The following is a 23,232-nucleotide window of genomic DNA, read 5'->3' as shown; positions in this document are numbered from 1 at the left end:
AGGCATCCATATCCCTAATGAGGCACCTAAATAACTGGCTTAATATTTAAAACAGCTGAAACCTTCGCCACATCTGACTTCAGAGGGCGGTGATTGGTGCTCAGCATTTTTCAAAATGAGGCTAATTGGGTGCCTAAATATGGACATACGGCATATCCATTGAAATCTTGAGTTTGGATTATTTTTTTTTTTACACTCAACCACTATTTTTATACTTTTTTACGTGTTATATTGAGACCACCGGTATCTTTGGAGCCTTTAGCTTCTTGTACTCTTTCCTTGTACATCCTGTTCTTTAATAAGTGCTCTGACTCACAGTAGTTGCACTTTATATTTTTAATTTCCCCAACCCCCCCGATAGATAATTTAGTGATATGAATACTGTCCTAACGCCAACCATGTAGAGATCATAAGCATTGCGTGAACAGAGCCTCACAACTTCCTTATGAATCAATAAGCAGCAGCATCTTTAACTTCATACATGGGAAAACTGAGAGGGTAAAATCTTAAGAACATAAGAATGGCCAGACCAAAGGTCAGTTTAGCCCAGCATCTTGTGTTCTCACTACGGTCCTTGCCAAATGCCCCAGAGGGAATGAACAGAACAGGAAATCATCATGTGCTCCATTCCTTATCACTCATTCCCAGCTTCTGGCTAATAGTCGTCGATGAACCTATCTTCCATGAATTTATCTAGTTCTTTTGAACTGTTATTTTCTTGGCTTTCACAATGCTCTCTGGCGAAGAGTTCCACTGTGCACTGTATGAAGAAATACTTCCTTTTGTTTGCTTTAATCCTGCTGCTATTTAATTTCATTTGGTGAGCCCTAGTTCTTGTGTTATGGGAAAGAGTATATATCAGTAAATTTTGCTTCACATTTAGTTGGTGTATCTATACATTGAGCTAGAGGAAACATAGCTTGATCAGAGCTAGAATGGGTAACAGACTAAAAATAGTGTGTAGCCTCTGTGTCAGGAATGGCTGGCTGCCGTAAGTATGATCAGAGCTAGCACATCTCCAGCTTGAGGGATAGACATACCTAGTGTTACTTGGGGCACAAAAGAAAAAGCTGAAAAGAAGAGCTTAAAAAAAACCTAGATATAAATCTTATCTAATATATTCACAAATGGAGATAATTGATTTATCGTCCATTCTTATTTCATAGTAAGGATTTTATTATTAAATACAGTATATAATGCATACATTAGGCACTAGTCCACATACCATCACTCAGCTATAAAAATGTCACTTTCCCTACTCTTCCTCAGCAATTTAATAAACTGGATACTGAGAGTGAGGTAATGAGGGTCCATATTACTAATTCTTCATTTGTTTAATAGATATGTGCAAGACTATTTACCAGCACATCATAAATTATTATAAATATCTAAATATAAGCTACTGGTGTGAAAATCAGTTGATAAAGTCAATACTTTAATTTTAATGTATGCCTTTTAAATGGTTGCTCCCTTGCTTGCTTTGTAAATTAATGAGATTCTTCTGTATCATACATACTTGTTTGCTTTAGTGACCTGTCTTTTCCTTTATACCATCTTTGGATAATTATTTCCATTACCTCTGTCAGCTTTCCTTGGATCCAGCAGTTCTTCCTTTTCCACTTCTTATTTAGAGAGCAAACAGAAACATCCCAAGAAATAGAACTCAACTAATAGTAATAAAAAAACAGTGTCCAAAGTGGTTTTTACTTTCATCTAAAATCAGTGCTGATAGTTTATCTGTTGTATTACTTAACGAACATCTTCATTGGTGGGGAGTAGGGAGGTCAGTTAACCTGTTTGGTCAAATATTCATATAAATGTACTTCCTTTTACAGTAAAACTCCAGTGATCCAGCATCCAATCGTCCGGCACTCCTGATGGTCTGGCACCATCTGGAACCCGGAAGTGCTGGATAATTGGAGCTGCTCTGCCACCGGCTTCCCTGATTCAGCCGCTGCTGAAACTGACCAGCAGCTGACTCTGGGAAGCCCAGGGCAGAGCAGTTGGGGTGTTCTGCCCCTGGCTTCCTGGAGTCAGCCGCTGGTCAGTTTCAGCAGTGGCTGAATCAGGAAAGCCGGGGGCAGAGCAGCTGGGGTGCTGCCGGGTTGGTCCCGCAGCGCCGAGGGGTACATCCCCTCACTCCACCCCAGACACCTCATAGCCCCCCCCTTCCAATAGTCTGGCATATTTGATAATCCGGCACCCCCTGGGTCCTAAAGGTGCCGTATTATTGGAAGTTTACTGTACTTTGTCACTACTTGAGGCACTTCTCAGCTAGTTAGTCCTTAAACTTAAAATTTGTATTTTTATAACATTTTTACTATTGGAAAATTTGAAGAAGAAGATGCTGTTCTGAGTCTCACAGATGAACTGCACTACAGAATATTACTGCAACTTCTATTCACTAAGTAAACCTGAAATCAAGCATTTTTAATGGGGAGGCTCATTAAAGCAAAGGAATGTTTTATCTAAGCAATGTGTATAGAATTGGGTCCTGCATGAAGAGCATAGATGAATATTTGATCAGTTGGCTGACTTGCTCCCGAGACAAGTCAGAGTACAACTGATGTACTGTGAATTTCAAAACTGCTGCTGTGCTAATTTCAGTTTTTCCCCTTTGTTAAATAGGACTGAACAATGCTTCTCCATCTACAAAAAGAAACCCTTTTGATGAAGGAGAAATTCAGCTTGGAGACAAAGTACTAGTAGTAGGGCAGAGAACTGGCACGGTTAGATTCTATGGGACAACAAAGTTTGCACCAGGTATTTTATCTGTTCTTAAAAAATATTGTAGAATCAGAATAATGTCCTACGACCAATATGGATGTTTAGACCTTAACATTTAAAATAGAAATTCAACGATTTAAGAGTTCTCAGTGGGTACGTGAACGTGTACCTGTGTACACGGTTAACAGGAGAACCTGGGCTCATCGATTAATCCTCATGGTTACACACAGCCCCTCCTTCCTGCTTTGCTCCATCCCATGGGATGCCGGATCAGCCTCTGTCTGTGGGGAGCTCGACCCACCACCACCCCGTGCGGACAGGTGCTGCTGCCTCTGATACAGAGGCAGCAGCACAGAGTGACAGGCGGGAACTGGTCTGCACGGGGAGCCAATTTTAAAACAAAATTTTAATACATGATATCTAACATCCCTACTAAGACTCCACACCCTCTCCTGAACCCCAGTGCCCTACGTGTGAGCTCCCTTCTGCACCCAATTTCTGTCTCAGAAACTGCACAACCCCCCCCACAGAAAAATGTGGCCCTTGACCACATACAAAAATTTTGGAGTGCCACCCCCCCATTCAAAATGATTGCCCACCCTTGGCCTAGAATACAAGCATGAGGTTGAGGCAAAAAAGGTTCAGTTGCCCAATGTTTGCACTTAGGGTGTTTGGCATATTTGTACCTCCACTAGTTTAAATGGAAGACCACTTGCATGAGGTTTAAAGTGACGCTATCCTGTCTTAACACTTGGTGGCATCGATGTTTAAAAAAAAGATAAAATGTGAGAATGTAATATCAGCAGGCAAAAGCCACATTCATCATCTCAAGAAGTATGTTATGTTAAATAATCCCCATTTAAGGTGTCATTATTCTCTAACTTCATAGATTCTAATATAGAATCACTAAAACCTAATAAAAAGCTAAAAATAGTTGTCTTACCTGAAATGATCATGTTCCAGTAAAGGGTGTTAAATTTTGTTTAACCAATAATCAACTAGATTAGTCTATAAGCGGAGGAGCCAGAGTGGGGATAGCTTCTGGACCTGGGAGCTAACCCCGCTGTGGCTCTGCTTTTTAAATGTATTAAGAGCCTAACAGCTAGCAGGCTCTTAATACATTTACAAAGCAGAGGCACTGGCGCCTGGGGCTATCTCCCCTGTCCCCTGTGGAGACGGTGCTCAGGGGAATCAGCTTTTAAGCTGGTTTCCCCCAGCACTGGCTTCTGCTCTCCTCCCCTCCACTGCTTCTGATAGAGGCAGCAAGGAGTGGGGGAAGCGACTGGTTGAGGGACTAGTTGACTATTCACTAAGCTTATTATGTTTAGCGGATAGTCAACTAGCTGCTTACATCCCTAGTTCCTGTATTTAACTTGGGTGAGGGGATTTCCTGACTAGCTGAGTGGTGGTCATGGAAAACATCACCATTTGAAACAGTCATATTTTTAAATGGCAAAAAATAGGAAAAGATACAGAACTCTGCTTTCTGAGCATAGGAAAAACTGTACCCCTTCTCCCCCCCCCCTTTTTTTTTGGTGGCAATGCAGATCTTTTTCAGATAATTTTGTCATCTGCCTCTGGTGAGCAGGAAAGAAGGAACTTGTGACATAGTGAGCCCTTCTAATTCACTGTTCTTATTTCTTCAGTTGATAATTAATGTTGCCCTTAAACTTGTAGCCCCAGCACCAAGTTATTTGAATTTAATTTTGAGTCTTTTGTCGTTTGGAGCTGGACGAGCGTAAGGCCTGTTAATAGGACACACAACTTCTCACCTTTACTTAATTAGGTTGGTAGTGATCAAACTTGTTACCATCTGATGGCTATTCAGTAGCCTGTGTGAAATGAATTGCTGACCAGTCCCTTTCTTTTATACACTTGGATTTGCATCCCAAAGCCTACTTTGTGGTTGGTGATAATTACTTCTGATTTTAGTCAGGAAAAAGAACTGAATGAGTATTGAGTGACATTTGAATCTTAGCAGTGGTCATTTGATATCAGGCAATACCTATTCTCTCCTTTTATAAACCAAGAACTTTGGCTTCCAGCTTTCTTAATCAGTTGCTTTTATTAGCTGTAAGTTCACTTAAATAAGATGCTAAGCTTTTTATCTTTTCTATATGTAGCTAAAACTACCAGGTTAAAAAGTTTCAAGTACTCGACAGTACTTCTCGGGCTGTTTTGAACAGAGCATTTGTGTTTGTGTCAGTTGTATTTTACTATAATTTAATTAACAACTGTTCTCGTTTTTCCTCTGTATTTTGGTGGTGTACATTTTGATTTGACTTAATGAGATCACTTTTGGGCAAGGGAAAAACTGTCTTGGGTTTGGTTAAATACACAGATTGTTATGTATAAATTAGTCATCGCACAACTTGAGCATCTGTTAACTATTCTAAGTACAAAATTGTAATGTTACCCCGAGTAAAAGTAATTTTGAAATTCCAAATCTCAACTGTAGGCTTTTGGTGCGGCATTGAACTGAACAAACCTCATGGCAAGAATGATGGTTCGGTTGGAGGGGTCCAGTATTTCAGTTGTCTCCCCAAATATGGCATATTTGCCCCACCAACCAGAGTGCAGAAGTGAGTAATGATGCTGTTTTATGTCTGTGTCTCAATACATTTTTTTCACTTCTTCTCCAATGGGAAACAGTTCTGATGAGCCAAAGAGAAAACCAGTTATTCCTGCCGCAGTTTTGAGACCAGCTTGTTGGAAGAATAGACGTCTGACTCAGTACCAGTGCTGTATAAACAGGAAGCATGCGATGTGGCTGTTTCAGCAACCTCACACACATAGAAAAAATCATTCCATCCCATTGCCTCTATATTTAGGTGATTCAATTGTGTTTTTGAAAGTCCTGGTCTTTAGGGCCAAATCCTGACGCTGCGAGCAGAATTCAAGTACAAGAATTTTGCCTGTGGATTCCTGGTGGGCATAGATCTCTGCTACTGCTCAAACTGCAACTAGGAGCCAGCACACACACATGTGTTGGATCACAGCCACTAGCATTGGGTTTGGAATACTAGTCAACCCTGTGCTCTCTAGTCATGTATGCATTTAACCATTTGGATGAGCCCCATGCCAGTCTGTTTATCATAATTCTGATATATCCATTCTATTCTCCATTTCCTCCTCCTCCAGTCTTTTAGTATGGCAAGCCATCACAGAGAGGTGCAACATAACATACAAGTGATGCATAGTTTCTCCTTTTCAACTGTTGAGTTATAGCACACAAAGGAATCACCACCATATTTAGCTGTTAGGTGTGTGTGTCTACGCATGCACGCACGCACACTCTCAAACTCCGATGGTCCAGCACCATCAGGAACCTGGAAATGCTCCGGGCAGCCGGACCATTGGAGCTGCTCTGCCCCCAGCTTCCCCGATTCAGCCGCTGCTAAAACTGACCAGCAGCTGAATCGGGAAAGCCGGGGGCAGAGCAGCTGGGGTGCTGCTGGGTTGGTCTCGCAGCGCCAAGGGTTGGCGCTACCAGACCAACCTGGCAGCGCCCCAGCTGCTCTGTCCCAGGCATCTGGATTCAGCTGCTGCTGAAACTGACCAGCGGCTCACTCCAGGAAGCCGGGGGCAGAGCAACTCTACCTCGGGCTTCCTGGAGTCAGCCGCTGATCAGTTTCAGCAGCAGCTGACTTGGGGACACCTGGGGCAGAGCAGCTGGGGTGCTGCCGGGTTGGTCCAGTAGCGCTGCTCCTCGGCACTGTGGGACCAACCTGGCAGCCCCCCAGCTGCTTTGCCCTAGGCGTCCTGATTCAGCCACTGTTGAAACTGACCAGCGGCTGACTCCAGGAAGCCCGAGGCAGAGCAGCTCTGCCTAGGGCTTCCTGGAGTCAGCCGCTGGTCAGTTTCAGCAGCGGCTGAATCGGGGACAGCTGGGGTGCTGCCGGGTTGGGTCCCGCAGCCCCGAGGGGCAGCGATACGGGACCAACCCGGCAGCGCCCCAGCTGGGGTGCTTCCGGGTTGGTCTCGCAGCGCCAAGGGTCGGCGCTAACGGACCAACCTGGCAGCACTCCAGCTGCTCTGCTGCAGGCGTCCCCGATTCAGCCGCTGCTGAAACTGACCAGCAGCGGCTGAATCAGGGACGCCTGGGGCAGAGCCGGACTATCGGAAGGGGGGGCTATGAGGAATCTGGGGTGGCATCCCCCTCATAGCCCCTGCTTCCGATAGCCTGGCAAATCTGATAATCCGGCACCTCCTGGGTTCTAAAGGTGTCGTATTATTGGAAGTTTACTGTAAACACCTTTTCTGTTGCTGCATATGCTCCCAGGCTAACTTTCATATTTCGCCTCCAGTAAGACTTAAGATGTCTCCTCTGTGTTTTCTTTTGATCTTGAACATACTGCACCTTTTTCTGTATCCTTAGATACACAAGTAACATTTTATATTACTAGCTATTGACAAAAGACTTTCTGTAGTAATGTACTGAAGGCAGAGGTAAGGCCTCTGTGGGATTCTTAACTGTGCATTTACTGACTTATGTGCAACTAAAAGCTCCATGTATTTGGGATGAAAATTTAACCAGGATGGTGTGGATAGCCCCACCCTAAATTTATAACACATCAAGTCTTTTGAAAAATCTTGTAGCTGAGCTTTAGCCAAAATAGCCCAGTTATTTAAGTTGAAATTAAAAAAAATTAATTTGTGAGTCTTAACTATTATCTTACTTTAGGTTAACAGGTTCCTTGGATTCCCTGACAGAAATTTCATCAGGTAAAATGAATCAATCTTTCCCAGGTAAGAATATGAAACATGGGTCTGGTTTTGTATGGGTAGCCTGTTTTCAAAGTACAGGTCTGGATCACCTTGCTGTAGAGTGACAAGGTGATCAGTGGGGTGCTAAGGCCAGCTTCCTGTCTCTCCTGGCATCATGGACTGTGCTGCACCCTGGAAGTGATCAGCAGCAGGGCTGGCTCCTACGTGAGGGCGAGTAACCAACTCTCTCAAGATATAAAAACAAAATATAAAAGCCAAAAAATGACGCCAGTCCCATTTCAAAATAAGCCCAAAATGAGCTCTGTCCATTTTTGCTCCACAGTGCCTGGCAACAAACAACTCAAACAAGGCCAATTCCCTTTTCATTTGGAACTGCCCGCTTCCAATAAATATGCCCTAACAGAGCCATACTTCAAAAGGGGAGCTTTTAAAAAAAAATCCAGACACTGAGCAGTAAGCAGACACAAGCCACACCCAACTCAACCTCCCTGTACCCAGCATACCAACAAACACCACCCCAGCAGGGCATCCACCAAGTCAGCAGTACTTGGCAAGCAGGCAAACAGTCTCCTCCCAGCCCAGCCATTTACCCTCCAAACCAATAAGCAACCCCCAACCACACACCCACTCCCTAGGCTGCAGCCCTACCTAGTTGTACTCCTTGGCATGATAAGTAGGAATGGAGCCCAGCATCCAGGGGGACTCCTATGTGTCCAAATTTGAGTCTCCTCTCTGTGTGAATTTGGTTCTGATTGAGATGTCAAAAAGAGGCACATTGAATCTAAGATTCCTGCCTGTACACTTGGATCCTTGAATCCTTTATCTCATTGGCTTGTTTCCTGTTAATCAGGCTGACCTGGAGCATTATCCCCATTAGCCCAGGAAATACAAAAAAAGCAGTCGCCACTTGGGAAGCCCACAGTAAGCAACTCCTCCAACAAGCCAGGTATAGAGCCAAGAAAGCCACAAATTATCTGCAAGTAACTTGAAGAAATCCAGTTTGTTGTTGGCTAGTGTTTCTCAAACCGTGCTCTGCTGAGCCCCAGGGCTCTGCAAGATTGACAAAGTGGAAACAGCGATAGGTACAACACATACAATCAGTGGACCGCTGGGGCTCCGCATACATTTTTACGCATGTAAAGGGCGCCAGAGTCCAAAAAGTTTGAGAACCATTGTTGTAGGCAGTGCTTTTTTTGTGACGGTACTGCCCAGAACGGCGTACCATCACCTATTTTCCCAGCCCAAAGAAAAGGAATGGAATTTTCCCCACGTGTACCGGCACCTGTCTTCCTGGGGCAGTGTGGCTCCTGATGGAAACCTGCTCAGGACGCATGGCGATTTTTTTTTTTCCTGACTCGCAGCGCGCATCGCTGTGGCTCTTAAAGGGGTCGCAACTGCATTTCAGCCCTCAGCTCAACAAGTTTGCTGCAGAGTATTGGCACCATTTTTTTTACAAAAAAAAAAAAAGCACTGAGTGTAGGCCACATTGGCAGCCTGTCTCCTGCAGGCACTGCCCCGTCTCCAGCTCCCATTGGCCAAGACCTGGCTAATGGGATTGTGGAGCCAGATCTTGGACCAGGGGCCACTGGATCTGCTGCTGGCCACTTCCAGAATGCACTGCAATCCACTGTGCCAGGACAGGCAGGAAGCCTGCCTTACCATCCCACTGCATCACTGATCGGAAGCTCGTGGAGGAAAGCCTGTGCCCCAGCTATCCCCTGGCCCAACCCTGAGCCGCCCTGCCCACCTAGAAAACCCTCCTGCACCCCAAACACCTCATCCCCAGCCCCACCCCATAGCCTGCACCCACAGTCAGTACCCCCCGTGTCCCACCCCGTCACAGTGCAGAGCCCTCTCCCATATATTGAACCCCTTCCAGCCTGGAATCCACTCATGCACCCCAAACCCTTCATCTCTGTCCCACCCCAGAGCCCACTCCCCCAGGCAAAGCCTTCACCTCGCACCTCAAACAGGCCCCACCCTGGCACCTGCCCTCTAGTCAAAAGATATATTTATGCTGGGTCACGAGCATCAACAATTTTCTCCACGGAGCTGCAAGAAAAAAATGTTGGAAACCACTGCTATAGACCCCTCTGCTGTCAGAAATTGCAGTTTTCTAGTCATGACAAACATGTTCTTTGAATGGCCACAGCAAAAAAAAGACTTTGAGCTACTCAGCTGCATTGCTACTTGCAGCCTTCCTCCTTTACAGAGGAGCCAGCAGTCACTGTCTGCAAGCGTAATTGGAGTTAGGCGACTGAGGTGCTATCAGTTCTTTCAGTTGCAGAAATAATTGCATCAGGTATCAGATTAATATGGTTACCTCTCTAACACCTGTATCAGCATATAACCTATCAATCCAGTGAATAAAAAAATGTATTTCCTTGAACAATTCCTCTGATCCCTATTTATACACACCTGGGTTTCAGACTGGACTTATTGCAATAAATGGATATTCCCCCCTTTGTTGCCCTTAAAATAAACTAATTCTTATGAACTATCTGTATAAAAAGATGTTTTGTAAAGCTCAGCATACTCTTTAGTCATTCAGTTTTATGATGTAACATGCAAAGCAGTTTGGGCCAATGGATAGGATGCTGGGCTGGGACCCAGGAGTTATTTTTCTGTTATCGCCACAGACCTTCTGTGTCCTTGGACAAGTGAATTTTACTTTTTTTCTGCATTGTTTGTTTATATTGTAAGCTCTTTGGGCCAATAATTTTGCCCTAATATGTATCAGTTCAGTGGTTGGCATGAACAGCCCTGCTCTCAGTTGTTACTGGAGTACTCTTTTCACTGAAGCAAATTAAAGTTCTTGCCAAAAAAGTTACCATCCACTACAACACCCCCCCCCCCAATCAACCACACCCAGAGGGTGGTTCAGGCAAAGAAGGGGTTGGTGAGGAGATCAGAATAAGGGATGATGAACACACCGGTTGGGTTTTATAAAGAACTAGTAAATTATTTATGGAAAGTTGGCCTGTTTTCTAAACAATTTTATGTGTAAGCTGTTTCAAAAGTTTGATTTATTTATCTTTACATAACTCTTATCCCCCTCAAAATTATTGAATATTTATTGTCTTTATAGATTATTTTACAACAAAATAATTACCATTTCCTGAGCAGGTATAGTCAAGATATGGCAGGCAAGGTGCTTAGCAAATGAGATAGGAGCAAATCAAGCGGCTGTGCAAGTTTTATTTTTAAATCCAACAATGTAGTCACTTTATTTATTCGCTTTCTTGTTTAGGTTTTAGACGAAGTTTAAGTACCACCTCTGCATCTTCACAGAAGGAGATAAGCAGGAGAAACTCCTTTGTCAAGTGAGTATTTATTTACTGTGCAAAACTGGTCAGCTATAGTTCAGAATCACTGGGAGAAAGCCCAGAACAGCTTTTTCTTTACAGGCAGGTTCCTTTTGATTCACATGTGTAATTTCCATTCGTGCCCAGGACTTGTTCATAGAATCATAGAACTGGAAGAGACCTCAGAAGGTCATCAAGTCCAGCCCCCTGCTCTAGGCAGGACCAATTCCAACTAAATCAACCCGGCCAGGGCTTTGTCAAGCCGAGACTTAAACACCTCTAGGGATGGAGACTCCACTACTTCCCTAGTTAACCCATTCCAGTGCTTCACCACCCTCCTAGTGAAATAGTTTTTCCTAATATCCAACCTGGACCTCTCTCACCACAACTTGAGACCATTGCTCCTTGTTCTGCCATCTGTCACTACTGAGAACAGCCTCTCTCCATCCTCTTTGCAGCCTCCTTTCAGGAAGTTGAAAGCTGCTATCAAATTCCCCCTCTCTCTTCGCTTCTGCAGACTAAACAGACCCAAGTCCCTCAGCCTCTCCTCATAAGTCATATGTTCCAGCCCCCTAATCATTTTGGTTGCCCTCTGCTGGACCCTCTCCAATGCGTCCACATCCTTTCTGTAGTGGGGGGCCCAGAACTGGACACAATACTCCAGATGCGGCCTCACCAAAGCCGAATAAAGGGGAATAATGACATCTCTGGATCTGCTGGCAATGCTCCTCTTAATGCAACCTAATATGCCATTAGCCTTCTTGGCTACAAGGGCACACTGTTGACTCATATCTAGCTTCTCATCCACTGTAACCCCCAGGTCCTTTTCTGCAGAACTACTACTTAACCGGTTGGTCCCCAGCTTGTAACTATGTTCTTGCAGTCTTCACTCAGACAAAACTCCCATTGAGTTCTGGCTGAGCGAGAAGGACTGTAAGATCAGCCTGGGTAAAAGTGAACTGCTTGTGCATGTCCTTGGATCTTGTCACCAAAACAGAAGGGAGAATGAAACTGTTTTTCCAATGCCAAACTATAGCTTAAAAGAAATACGCTGAACATGGAAAAAATTGCATTTCTGTCCTCTTTCCCCGGCTGCCTTTTACTTAACTTGTCACTGTAGATTAATGTGGTATATTTGAAGCAATTTCTTTTTTTTTTTTTTTAAATGTGGAATCTGTTTTCTTTTTGGCTTTATAAATAGATTGACACCTAGATTATGCATTGGATTTTATTATCTTTCATTGGATGGGTCTGCCTAGCACCCAAATGAAAATTATCCATTTAGCATGTAGAGGAATAAATACGGAGTAGGCTGTCATTTTGCGCATTTGATCACATAGCTTTTGTTGAAACATAGATTTCTGGACATCTCACCCCTTTAGGAGAATTCTCTTCAGGTAGGGTACTTCATTGGATTCAATGGAGAATTTATATTGTGTTCCAGTAATTCATTCATTATTCCAAATATTCATGGTGTTTTACACAATTTAATACTATACGCGTTAAGTTCAGCACTTTCTATCTCAACGTGTGTTTTGGTTATAACACAATTTTGTGACCCATTAATACTGGCTGGCCTTGCTGTGTCACAATTTGACTTGACCAACCTGTTCATAAGCACAGCAGTTAGTTTGTGCTGCTCCATCTGTTAGTGATACCATTGTCTACTATGAAGAAAATGTTGAGCTTAACATTGGGTAAGTGGAAGGGAAACAGATTTTCCTTATTTGATGGTATGCTCTCTCTTTGTAAATTAACTTGCATTCCTGACATGAAATGTGAAGCAATCTATGAAAAGGTAAGCTAAAATTCCTTTAAAAAACAATGTGTCTGCGCATATGAGAATCATACGAAAAAAATTCCCTTACGTGCTCACTGAAAGAAGCCTTTTTTTCCCTCTGACTAGATCTAAAAGCTCGGCACTGCGGCGTAGTTGGAGCAATACCACTACGACTAACACAGAGGGACCTGTGAAACTACATGAGGGTTCTCAGGTCCTGCTAACCAGCTCTAATGAGATGGGCACAATTAGATACATTGGCCCTACTGACTTTGCACCAGGGATATGGCTTGGACTTGAACTCAGAAGTGCAAAGGGAAAGAATGATGGATCTGTGGGTGACAAGCGCTACTTCACCTGTAAGACAAACCATGGAGTCTTAGTTCGGCCTAGTAGAGTAACCTATCGGGGGATTAATGGAGCAAAACTTGTGGATGACAGTTGTTGAACCAAAATGTTTACTTACAACCTGTGCATTAAGTACCAGTGCAGTGATAAGCGTTAAACAAACAATAACCCCATCACCTGCATGGAATATTGACTTTTTAATCTAAGCTATTTAATCTGGTTTTTTTTCTTTGATAATACAACATCTTTTCAGGCTCTAACCACCTCAGAGTCATGTGAAGGAGTGGAAATCTTATATACCCCTCTTCTGTTTTGACACAGTCCCGGCTTGGCAGTTTCTTGTAAAGCATTCTGGTTTTGAGACTGTGTTATTTGAATAATGTCCAACTCAGGGCATGTGTGAGCACATTCTTTTAAGTTGCTTTGTGATTCAAAGTATTTGGAAGGTTTTTTCCATGTACTAATGAACTGATACATCATTCTTGTCTTTTCATAACAGAGGAGATTGTTAAATGAGTCACATTAGTCTATGCAGTATTGATCCCAGGATGAATGGCAGGATATATCATTAATTGGGCCAGCTTCTGTTGGTGACAGAAACAAGCTTTTGAATATGTAGAGCTCTTTTTATCATCTTTCCAGACCTAAAGAAGAGCTCTATATAGCTTGAGTCTCACCAACAGAAGTTGGTCCAGTGAAAGATAATCTCCCCTCCCCCTTCTTTCTCACATTAGTCTGTTTACTAGATACTTTGTCTGTTTCCCTGCAAATAGTAATTTCTCCAGCTTATTACTGTTTTCAAATCAGTTGTGAAACAATTAAGTATTTTATCATTCAGAAAGATAGTCATCCCAAAGAAACACATGGGGCCAATGGAAAAAGATAATTGGAAGAATTTGCTGCTAAAGTCCTATGCCAGTGACCAGCATGAATGAAACACAAAAAAGACTTAAAGCACAAATATGGTATTTCTGGTTTGCACTTTTCTCTGTGGAATTTGTAAAAAGACAGCAGCATGCAAGATGCACTTTTCAAAATACAATGCACTTTCATGTCTCTGAGGAACTTTCCCTCACTGTTTGAATAAGTTCTTTTGCTGCAGGGTACAAGCATCAATGCATATAGAACTAAGGTGGCACCCTACATAGTACTTGCATTACAAATATCTAAGTCCTTATTATGTATTGTCTGCAGGAGGTACTGTGCAGTATTTATCTAAAGCAAAATTTCAGGTTTTACTTTGACTAAATATATACAATGCAAACATTGTCCTTCAGAGCAGTTTCTTCTTTGCTACATTTATCAAATACCTAAATTACCTATGAGTACCATAGTTATCTTTTAGCTGTAGCATCATAACACTCCTTTAGATTTTGATGCAACATGGTTTATCTCAGCCTTTATAACTGAGTGTTTTTAAGTATTTGTTTCATGTACACCTTGAACAGCTAAAATGCATAACATGTTTAGCATGTGTTAACATTTTTCTTAGTGCTAGTATACAAGTTTTAGCACAGCTCAACCAGTAAAATGGTTTGATACCTTTCTGAATGAGTTTGTTGCATTTCCCTTCAAGTATACAAGACTTTAAATTACATTTTTAGCATCCTCTTTTTAGACTGACTTTGTGAAGTTTATACAAAGTCAGTGGTATTTTAAATATGGCTATAGCTATTTTTCTTGGACTATTAAAAAGGCTGCATATAGTACTCTGGTCTATGAATATTTTTAACTGAAGATGAACATTGTAAATGTTGAATGTATACATTTTATTATGAATTGTTTATAGGTTTGTATTTGAAGCTAGAGATGTTCAGATGCCTTGAACCTTGCTATGTCTAACATCTGTTTCTTCCATGTTTTATATCTATAGCTATCTTTTTTTCTGTAATTAACATAATATTCACTGATCTTTGATTTACTAAAGCCTATTCTTTTAAAAATAATTTGCTTGTGGGGAATGGAGGGGAAAGTTGCAAAATTATTGTTCTTTCTTTTTCTTACAAATTATGTAAATAGGACAGACTTGGCAACTCTAATATATAAACAGATTTTATCTCTTAATGCAGTTTATCATATGTGTGGTATAGAATTGCAAGCTGGGAAACAAAGTATAAGATTGATCTCATTTTTCTCCCTCATTTTGGGTAGTGTAATAACTTTCTGGTCTCAGCAGTAGTCTAGGCCTTAGAAATTTCTGATTTTTAATTCCATAGCTGCCTTAACTCAGTAAGGGTATGCCTATACAGCACCCTTAGCTCGAAATAAGGCACGCAGTTTACATATGCAAATTGTGTATCATATTTCAATGCTATTTCGAAATAGCTTATTTCATAATTTGGCGCTTGAAATAATGCGCTACTCCAAAATTTCCCGTAACTCTTGTGGAACAAGGGTTACCGAGATGTCAGAATAAGCCACCTGTTGTTATAAAATCTGTTTCAAAATAATGGGCTGCTTCAATAGACGTGGAATAGCAATTTCGGGATACTTCTAGTATCCCCAAATAGCTCTGCAATGTAGACCTATCCTGAGTGAGCCCAGAGAGATCATCTGTCCACTCTTTTCATTGATGAGGATAATGCTCCTTACCTCAAGTTCCATAGTTCATCTGTGCAAAAGCAAAGACTCCTGGTTCCCACTGTTGGAGGGCCTCCCTTTCCTGTCCTATAAAAAATAAGCATTGGGATAGTTTAATCGCATTGGAGTGTCAAGGCTAAAGTCCTGTGATGACAGGAAGATTGAGAACAATACTGGTTCTGTAATTTTTAGTTAGGAATGTCACTTGCTCTGTTTGCTAGTCTGTACACTAATGGGATGATATTTAACCTTTGCTAAAGCTACAGGAGCTCTTCAGCCAAAAAACTGTACCATAGTATGCATGTCTGTGATGGTCTTCCAGTATGACTGTGGGAGACTCAGCTTTGTCTGTTTAGCTAATAGAGCTCTTTTTCTAGTGGCAACAGGATAGACAAAGTTGTGGAAAAGAAACACCACACACTTTAAATCACACTTACTTTGCTAAATAGCCATGGCTGCTACCCTGAAGGAGATAACATAACTTGGTCTTAATTCAACTGCTACCTAAAAGTCGTATATAAAAATTACTTCCACAGCTTAGTGATGGTAACAGTTCATCCACAGGCCAAGCCAAGCTGATGTCCTGCAAGCAAATTGTTGAGATGATTAGTGGAGAGATTAATAGATTACCCAAGAGCTGGAGTCAATTTGTCATTTTATTTATATTCATGCTTTTTAGTTCACTACACTTGTTTACAATACAAATACACTATTCCATACAAAATACTCAATGACCATATATTAATATGTCTTTTAATATCCCTGAAGTGCATAGGCCCTTCCTTTATACATAGTGTTGCATAAGCTGCTATACCGGTGACAGACATTCCAATGAAGCATCGTTACAGATAATTGAGACACTTTCTTTTGGGGAATGTGGGGCAGGCAACGTGTGATGTCTTTAAAAGGCTATTTTATGCTTTTTCAAAGTTTTTACCAAGATGATGGTGTCAGTTGTAGGGCCAGGCTTGCAAAATTAAACTCCTGTTGGTATACAACAGACTAAGCCTGTCATGCATTATGGTCTCATTTTGTCAATACACCACCTTTACCAGACACAGCCAGGGAAGTGACTATCACAATTGGACGCACCACATTACACACCGAACATATCACCTTTTTTTAAAATGAACCAGTCACCTGAAGTCAGCTACCTCAAACAACAAGGGCCTTAAGTAAACTTGCCCATGAACTCCCTGACAGTCACAGGAGGACTCTATAGAGCAGGAAGTGGAACAACCTAAACTCAGATGGCAGCCATTGCCTTATACTTCCTAACCCATGATCTCCTGTCATCCTGCCATAGCCACATCCTTTCCCTGGTGTAATTCACCTTACAACTGTCTGAACCTGCAACTCCGTGGAGATATATGGGGTGGGGGAAAACAGTTCCTGTGGGAGAAGAGGTGTAGTTGTTTTTCCATCATACTGCTTTCATTTCAGGCTATACTGCTGCCCCCATTTTACTGTAGCGTGAAGGTGACTATGTGTAATACTCAAATGAAGATATTTGAATGGGATGGTTTTATAGTAGACTCACCGAGGCCCAAACATATGGTTAGTTCCAAAATGGGTGAATACTCGCTACATGAATATTATATAACTATTATTCAAAGACACGTTTAATTTTAAAATATTGGTACTGGAAAAAAGTTTGTAATAAGCTTAAAGTGTACAGTATTTCAGGTGGGATTCCTGGAGACATGACATGTCAAAATGCTCCAATCATGTGAGCTCATGTGGTCAGGCATTTAAAACTGAACCTGCTTGTAGCAAGCCCTCAATTTCCCTCGCTCCAGCCAACTCACCCTCTACCCCATATAGTAAGACAAATTTGCTTTTTCTGTTCGTGTACAGCTAGAGTAACCTCATTCACTTCCGTGAAAATACTGTGGAATTACACTGATCCTATAGCATTTGACTAATGAATACTGAATGGCTTCAGATCCTATAGACTTTTTTGGGGAGTGGGTTCTAATGTAAAATACTTTAAAACAAACAAACTTGAGTATCCATCAATCATTGCATTACCATGTAAATACTCTCCAGCTGCTGTTTATAATCCCATTCACAACATGTTCTAATGTTATGTGGAGACTAAGGCAACAAACCAAGCTGCTGTTCAGCTGCCTTTCCCACCTGCTTGGCTTGTCTTTAGAAAAAAACTTGTTATGCATGTCTTGATACATTGCCTTTTTAGTTCCTTATCTGAACGGATGTCTGCAGCTCATTTCACCAAGCATGGCAGTGATAATCCAAGTGAAGCAGAGCTATTACCACAGAATCTTTCAGCCCCTTTACACAAGCCTATTATCATTAAAAATGTAAGGTGAACAGGCAATGTGTAATACAGGGAGTGTGACGCTATTTTAGTCACAGAGCAAAGAGGCAGCAGCAGGGGAAAAGAGTTTCTTTTCATTACTCCACTGCAGTGGTTAGTTTGCAGTAGTGGAACAGGGGCAATGCCCAGCATTTTCACTAACCCAGCAAGGTGGGGTGGGGCGGGCAGAAGAGAGATACTGCAATGGGCTTCTACACAAGTGATGCAGTCATCATAATGTGGGTAGAGGCTGAGATGAGTTACATTTTGTATTAGAAATAAGCCACAACTACATGTTCTGAATGCCTTTGGATTCCAAGAGATGTCTTTCGGGTGGGTTTGAAGCTGAATTCAGACCTACCTCTGTGGCTCCATGTCTGCACTGCATCCAAAACCACAAGAGCTCATGTCTGGCCATATTTTAGATGTGCCTGGAACAGATTGTGCAAGATGATGGAAATTTCATGAGAAATGCTGACTCAGATTTCTGCCATTTGGGCCAAAATCTAATGCTAAACCTTGCTCAAAACCAGCTTCAGTCTTAAACCTGGCCTAGATTCAGCAGACCCCACTCCGCTCATCCTAAGCCCATTGCCACTATAAACACCACTGTCTGAGTCCAAAGCACTTTGCACATCAAGAGGAAAATTTTGTTGCAAGTGGCTGAGGTTTATGCCTCTTTGAAAATCTCATGCTACATTAGAGTCTCCAAATATGATAGAAGAAAATATTGTCAGCAAATGTGAATTACAGTTCCCCATTTTTCACAGACCAAAACATGCTGTTCATGTGGGACATTAGTAGTAATGGTTTTTGCTCTCATTGTGAGACACACACATAAGGTGACTTCCCTGCAATAATAGACTATATGCACACCCCGGGAGAGGCAAAATAAAAACACTCAGTACATCGCCTTACTGTGACCACAAATAGGGAAAAGGGGAAAAAAATATCCATGTATCTGTTCATCTTTCTTTGCTGATGCTCTAGAGCATCTTTTAAAAAAATGGTACTTTTAACCAAAGCAATTGGAAATGATCAATAACTGGAGGAGTTGCAGAGTCAGGCAATCCCAGGTCTGTAGATCAATATACTTGAAACTGATAGTCATAGTTTATTAACATTTCAGCTATGCTCGTTTAAGAACATGTACCTGTACAGACTAGGTTCTGCCCTCAGCTATACATGCTGCAAGAGCTGTTTCTTGCCATGAATGGAGCGAGAGAAAATAAAAGATCATACAGCTTTCCCTTAGACTCGCTTTGAGAAAAAAAAATCTGGATCCTTTTTGGGAAAGAAAGAACTGAAATTTTCTTTAGACATTTCAGCTTTCCATATGGATAATATTGCTGTGCACACAGTCTTGACAGTATCAAGTAAAGCTCAGTCATTGCTCTTCCATGGAACACATTGTCTTCTTGTAGCAAGAGTAGTGAATGCAACAGTTCTAAGCTAGATGGACTGTCAGCCCTGTTCCAGTGTCTGTAAGCAAGTCTGTAAGCAAGTCATTCCTCTAGTGGCTGGTCCACAAAAAAGACTAACTACCCCAATAGCTCACAAATATCCTATTAGCTCCAGTGGAAGAGGCCTCTGTCTTTGCAACAGAAGGACCTGATTTCTAGTCCCCTACTATAGACATGAAATCCATGCAGCCATGATATGCAACATACCAGTAGCAGATGAGTGAAGTCCAAAGCACTTACAGAATTAGTACATTTCACATCTCAAACCTTCTAACATAAGCCTCATTAAAAAAAAAAAAGTTTGATGCACAATTTCAACACCACTCTACTAAGACTTCAGCATTATTTACCAGAAGGGTAGGGGGAGGCAGAGCAGGGATAAGAACTTCACTGCACCCATATTTTAAAGATGGGTGTGTCTGGTCACAGTCCTCAGATTTAGATCCTTTTCTAACAAAGCTTAGGGTGTTTCAATCTGGGGTTCTGGTTTCGTTCATTAGAAAATTTACTGCAAAGTGTGAATCCAGAATTGGAGGTTGAACCACTTCCCCAAAGTTAAAGGGTTTGGATCCAGACCCAGCTCTTCTATATTCCTTTGGTGCTGCTCTCATAAGCCTATTTCTGCTCTCATAAGCCTATTTCTATTAGGCAGCACTACTGCTTCAGCAGCCCCATGACAGTATATTGTAAATTATTTATGTAATCTTTACAAATGAATTCAATTCTTTGTGTATATTGTAACATCACACGTTTCATGCAGAAGGTGTACAGAATGCAACAGTGCAGCATACAAAAATTCTGTTAAAGGAACAAGGAGGGTAATGAACCCATCAAATGCAGACACTGCCTAGAATCCAGCTGGGGTACAAAGTCTGCTGCCTTTCTGTTTATGGTGTTAGTAAAGGGTATGTCAAAGGGCATTTTAGACCTTTTAATTTCCATTTACTGGTGACTTCTCATTGTAGAGGCCTTTTAAACTTCTCTTACCCTGCAAAATTCCACCTGAATGCCACTGAACAACAAAAAGTACTGACAGAATACAACAGTTCCTTTCTATAGCACAGAATTTTCAAGGGCTAGTACTATCCTTGGCTTTGGTTTTGCAAAAAATATAAGCCATTTTTTTTTTCAGTCTCTTCCTTTACAGTTAATTTACTTCCCATCCTACTCACAAACCATAAGTCTGACTGGCATCTTTTCATTGTCCTGCCAATGACACCATAATGTCCAAGGACTTGTGAAGACAATGCTACAGCTGTAACGCAGCTTGGGGAATGTTCCTTGTGTCTTCAGTCAGAGATGTTCCATCCTTTTTATTTTGAATAAATGGTACTTTCGCAAGTCATTTCAAACCTCTGCCTTCCATAGGGGATTTCAAGTATCCCATTCCACAGCAACCAGGCAGCTTGGTAAGGAAACCCCGAACATGAAACACTCAGGCAGTGAATCCTGCCCTTACATTTAAGAGGAGCATACACAATTGAGAAGAAGCGCACAGGAAAGGGCACGACACAACAATGATCATGCATATAAGTTTATGCAACCGAAAGCTGGGCCTTGCAGTTAACATTAATATCTCCCCTTTTTTTGTGTAGTAGTACAGGCTCTGATGAGTTGAAGCTTCTCAAGTGATCAGAAAATACAGCTTCAATGGGTGGCACTTTAGAGCTAGTTGGCACATAATGAAAGTTAGCACTGTCTGCTCTCTCTTGGATGACACAGACATATTCTCCAAGCTCAAGATCCACACTGAATGAGAGTCAAGAGTGCAGAGGGCTCTCAGGGCCCCTGATGGGCTAGGTGGCTCTTGTTTCTAAGGACAGAGTCCTCATAATTGCTCGCGCAAGGTGGGGCAGAGACATCCAGGGGTAAGCCCTGCTGTTGGTATCCGTAGTTGACGTTGCCACAGGGGAAGTGGCGGAGCCTAAAGAGAGGCACTTCCTTCACACTAGCTGTTAGCGAAGATGGTTCTAAGAGCAGGGAGGAGCCTGGCAGCCTATTAGTCACAACACCGGGCCCCACAGTACCGTTTCCTTCATGCCTCAAATTCTCCCTCTCGGACACTGCTTTCTCCAGCAGAGAACTGTTTTTGTCAACAGGCTTCTCTGAAAACCAGGAGCCGTATGTTGGATTCCAGAGATTGGTAGGCTTATTTCTGGATCCCCTGCCTTTCTGAAGCTCAGAAGCTGGGGTGGATTGTGCATAGGCCATGTTGATGTGTCCCCCTTCCAGGCTTGGTCGCGCAGGAACTGGAGGCTCGGGGGCTGCCACTTTAGCCAAAGGTTTTTCAGCTGAGATGGCAGAGGGTGGAGGGGGTGGAGGAGGCAGGGCTTGCTTATCACCTTCTGTCTTTTGGTGTGGGGAAACCATCAGAGGAGGGATTGCTTTGGGGTCTTCTGGGCGCATTGGAACCTTTTCCTGCTCCTCAATGGATGGACCATATTCCACAGGCAAAGCGGTGGTGACGACATCAGGATCCTATAGAGGAAAACAATGAGATTCTTTCAAACTCCGTTGTCATTGCTGATATTCAGTCATAGTTGCCATTTGTTTTCTGTTTATAATAATTGCACTGTATTTGTAGAGCATCTTTTTCCAGAGCAGCCCAAACTTTATTAACAGCATTGTGAAATACTGCACATTGGATAATTTACTGAAGAATTTCTGTGTGCAACTGAGACTGCAAGGAGAATGTTGGAATGATACAGATTGGAACTCAGAGTTTAACAGTCTCTTGTGCAGTCACAGTAAAAATGTAGCAAGAATATGGTGTGGAAGGGGGTAGAGTCTTTAGGCACGCAGGGTAACATTTTCTAAAGCACCCGAGTCACTGGCTCCTAAGTAATTATGGCATTCAACCTGTATTAATAGGCAACCAAAAAAATTACTGGAATAAACACCTCTATCTGAGGATCTAAAAGCACCTTTCAAACATTAATGGATTAAAACCTCCCCACACTCTGGTGGGTGGATCAGTACTAGCCCTTATTTTATACATGGTGAAACTGAAGCTCAGAGTGGTAAAATGACAGATTTCCTGGCCTTCTGTGGGTCTGTGCCAAAGCTTGCAAGCCAACAGTTTCTTGCCTAGTTCGCTTGTTAGATCACTAGACTACAAGAACAGATTTGATGAGTTGTATACTAAAAAGGGAAATCAGGTTGAGGATAGGAGACCCAGTGCAGTCCCTTGTCTGTCTGACCTTAGAGTGCCTTTTCAAAACTGGCCTCGTCTGAGGCACTGAAACATATGAGGCTAGAGATGGGCCCAAGATTAAAAAAAAAGTAATGTAAATCTAGATTCAGACTGCCCCAAAGTTTATCACTGCATCCAGTGTTCTAGTTGTGGAAGAAAACAAGTCCTCACACGGTGTTTGGTAAGCAACAAGTCAGAGGCAGTTTATTTCGAGCAATTGCAAAGGGAGCCTGTGGACGGACGGGGGGGGGGGGGGGGGAATGGCCCCACTTCCTTAGACAGATCTTCAAAGTACACGCAGTAAAAGACAAGTATATATACTCTCCTATTACATACATCAACGACTAACAGTTAACCTCTCTGCCCACACAATTCCCTTCAGATGCTACCTTATCTCAAGGTTCCTGGAGTCAGCATTCCATTCTTATCTTTTAGAGCGAAGCGATGACAACGCCTCTTACAATTCTCCCTCTCACGTTGTTAGGCCTCTGGGGTTAGCCTGTCTCTTGCTCTAGCCCTGCACACAAATCCCCTTTTTCCTTTCCCTGCTTTCACACAGTTCAGATCCATCTTGCCTCTAATCAAGAAATTTTGGTCTGCTTTCAAATTTCTCCACAGTTCAAGAAGTCTGTTTGAACTGGTGCCCTGGGTTAGAGTCATCTCTGCTCAGTAGTGGGCAACATCTTAAGGGTGCAAGAGGGCTGTTATCAGGCAATTCACGTGCAGCACTGCTAGGGAAGAAAGGAGTACAAGTGCTAGACAGCAACTTGGTAGACTCGCTCAGGCCT

The 23,232-nt window shown here is 42.3% G+C and overlaps 2 protein-coding genes across 11 annotated transcripts in view; one reads left to right on the top strand and one right to left on the bottom strand.

Moving 5' to 3' along the window:
- CLIP4 (CAP-Gly domain containing linker protein family member 4) overlaps window positions 1-14,961 on the top strand; it is a 111,577-nt gene extending 96,616 nt beyond the window's left edge. For all 9 annotated transcript variants that reach the window (XM_075925360.2, XM_014569787.4, XM_025180990.3 and 6 more), the window contains 5 exons: window positions 2,629-2,763; window positions 5,186-5,309; window positions 7,412-7,476; window positions 10,706-10,778; window positions 12,667-14,961. In XM_075925360.2, coding sequence (XP_075781475.2) covers window positions 2,629-2,763; window positions 5,186-5,309; window positions 7,412-7,476; window positions 10,706-10,778; window positions 12,667-12,988 — 719 coding nt within the window. In that variant the 3' untranslated portion in view covers window positions 12,989-14,961. The remainder of the gene's footprint in view (window positions 1-2,628; window positions 2,764-5,185; window positions 5,310-7,411; window positions 7,477-10,705; window positions 10,779-12,666) is intronic.
- Window positions 14,962-20,149: 5,188 nt separating this feature from the next.
- The window catches only part of LOC102462403 (ALK receptor tyrosine kinase), a 122,142-nt gene continuing 119,059 nt past the window's right edge, over window positions 20,150-23,232 (bottom strand). For both annotated transcript variants that reach the window (XM_075925355.2, XM_089777488.1), the window contains one exon: window positions 20,150-21,729. In XM_075925355.2, coding sequence (XP_075781470.2) covers window positions 21,031-21,729 — 699 coding nt within the window. In that variant the 3' untranslated portion in view covers window positions 20,150-21,030. The remainder of the gene's footprint in view (window positions 21,730-23,232) is intronic.

Source organism: Pelodiscus sinensis, chromosome 3 (genome assembly GCF_052426305.1).
Source record: "Pelodiscus sinensis isolate ZL-2025 chromosome 3, ASM5242630v1, whole genome shotgun sequence".
Lineage (NCBI taxonomy): Eukaryota > Metazoa > Chordata > Testudines > Trionychidae > Pelodiscus > Pelodiscus sinensis.
Note: the sequence above shows the minus strand (reverse complement) of the source record. Positions and strands in the feature narration are given on the sequence as shown.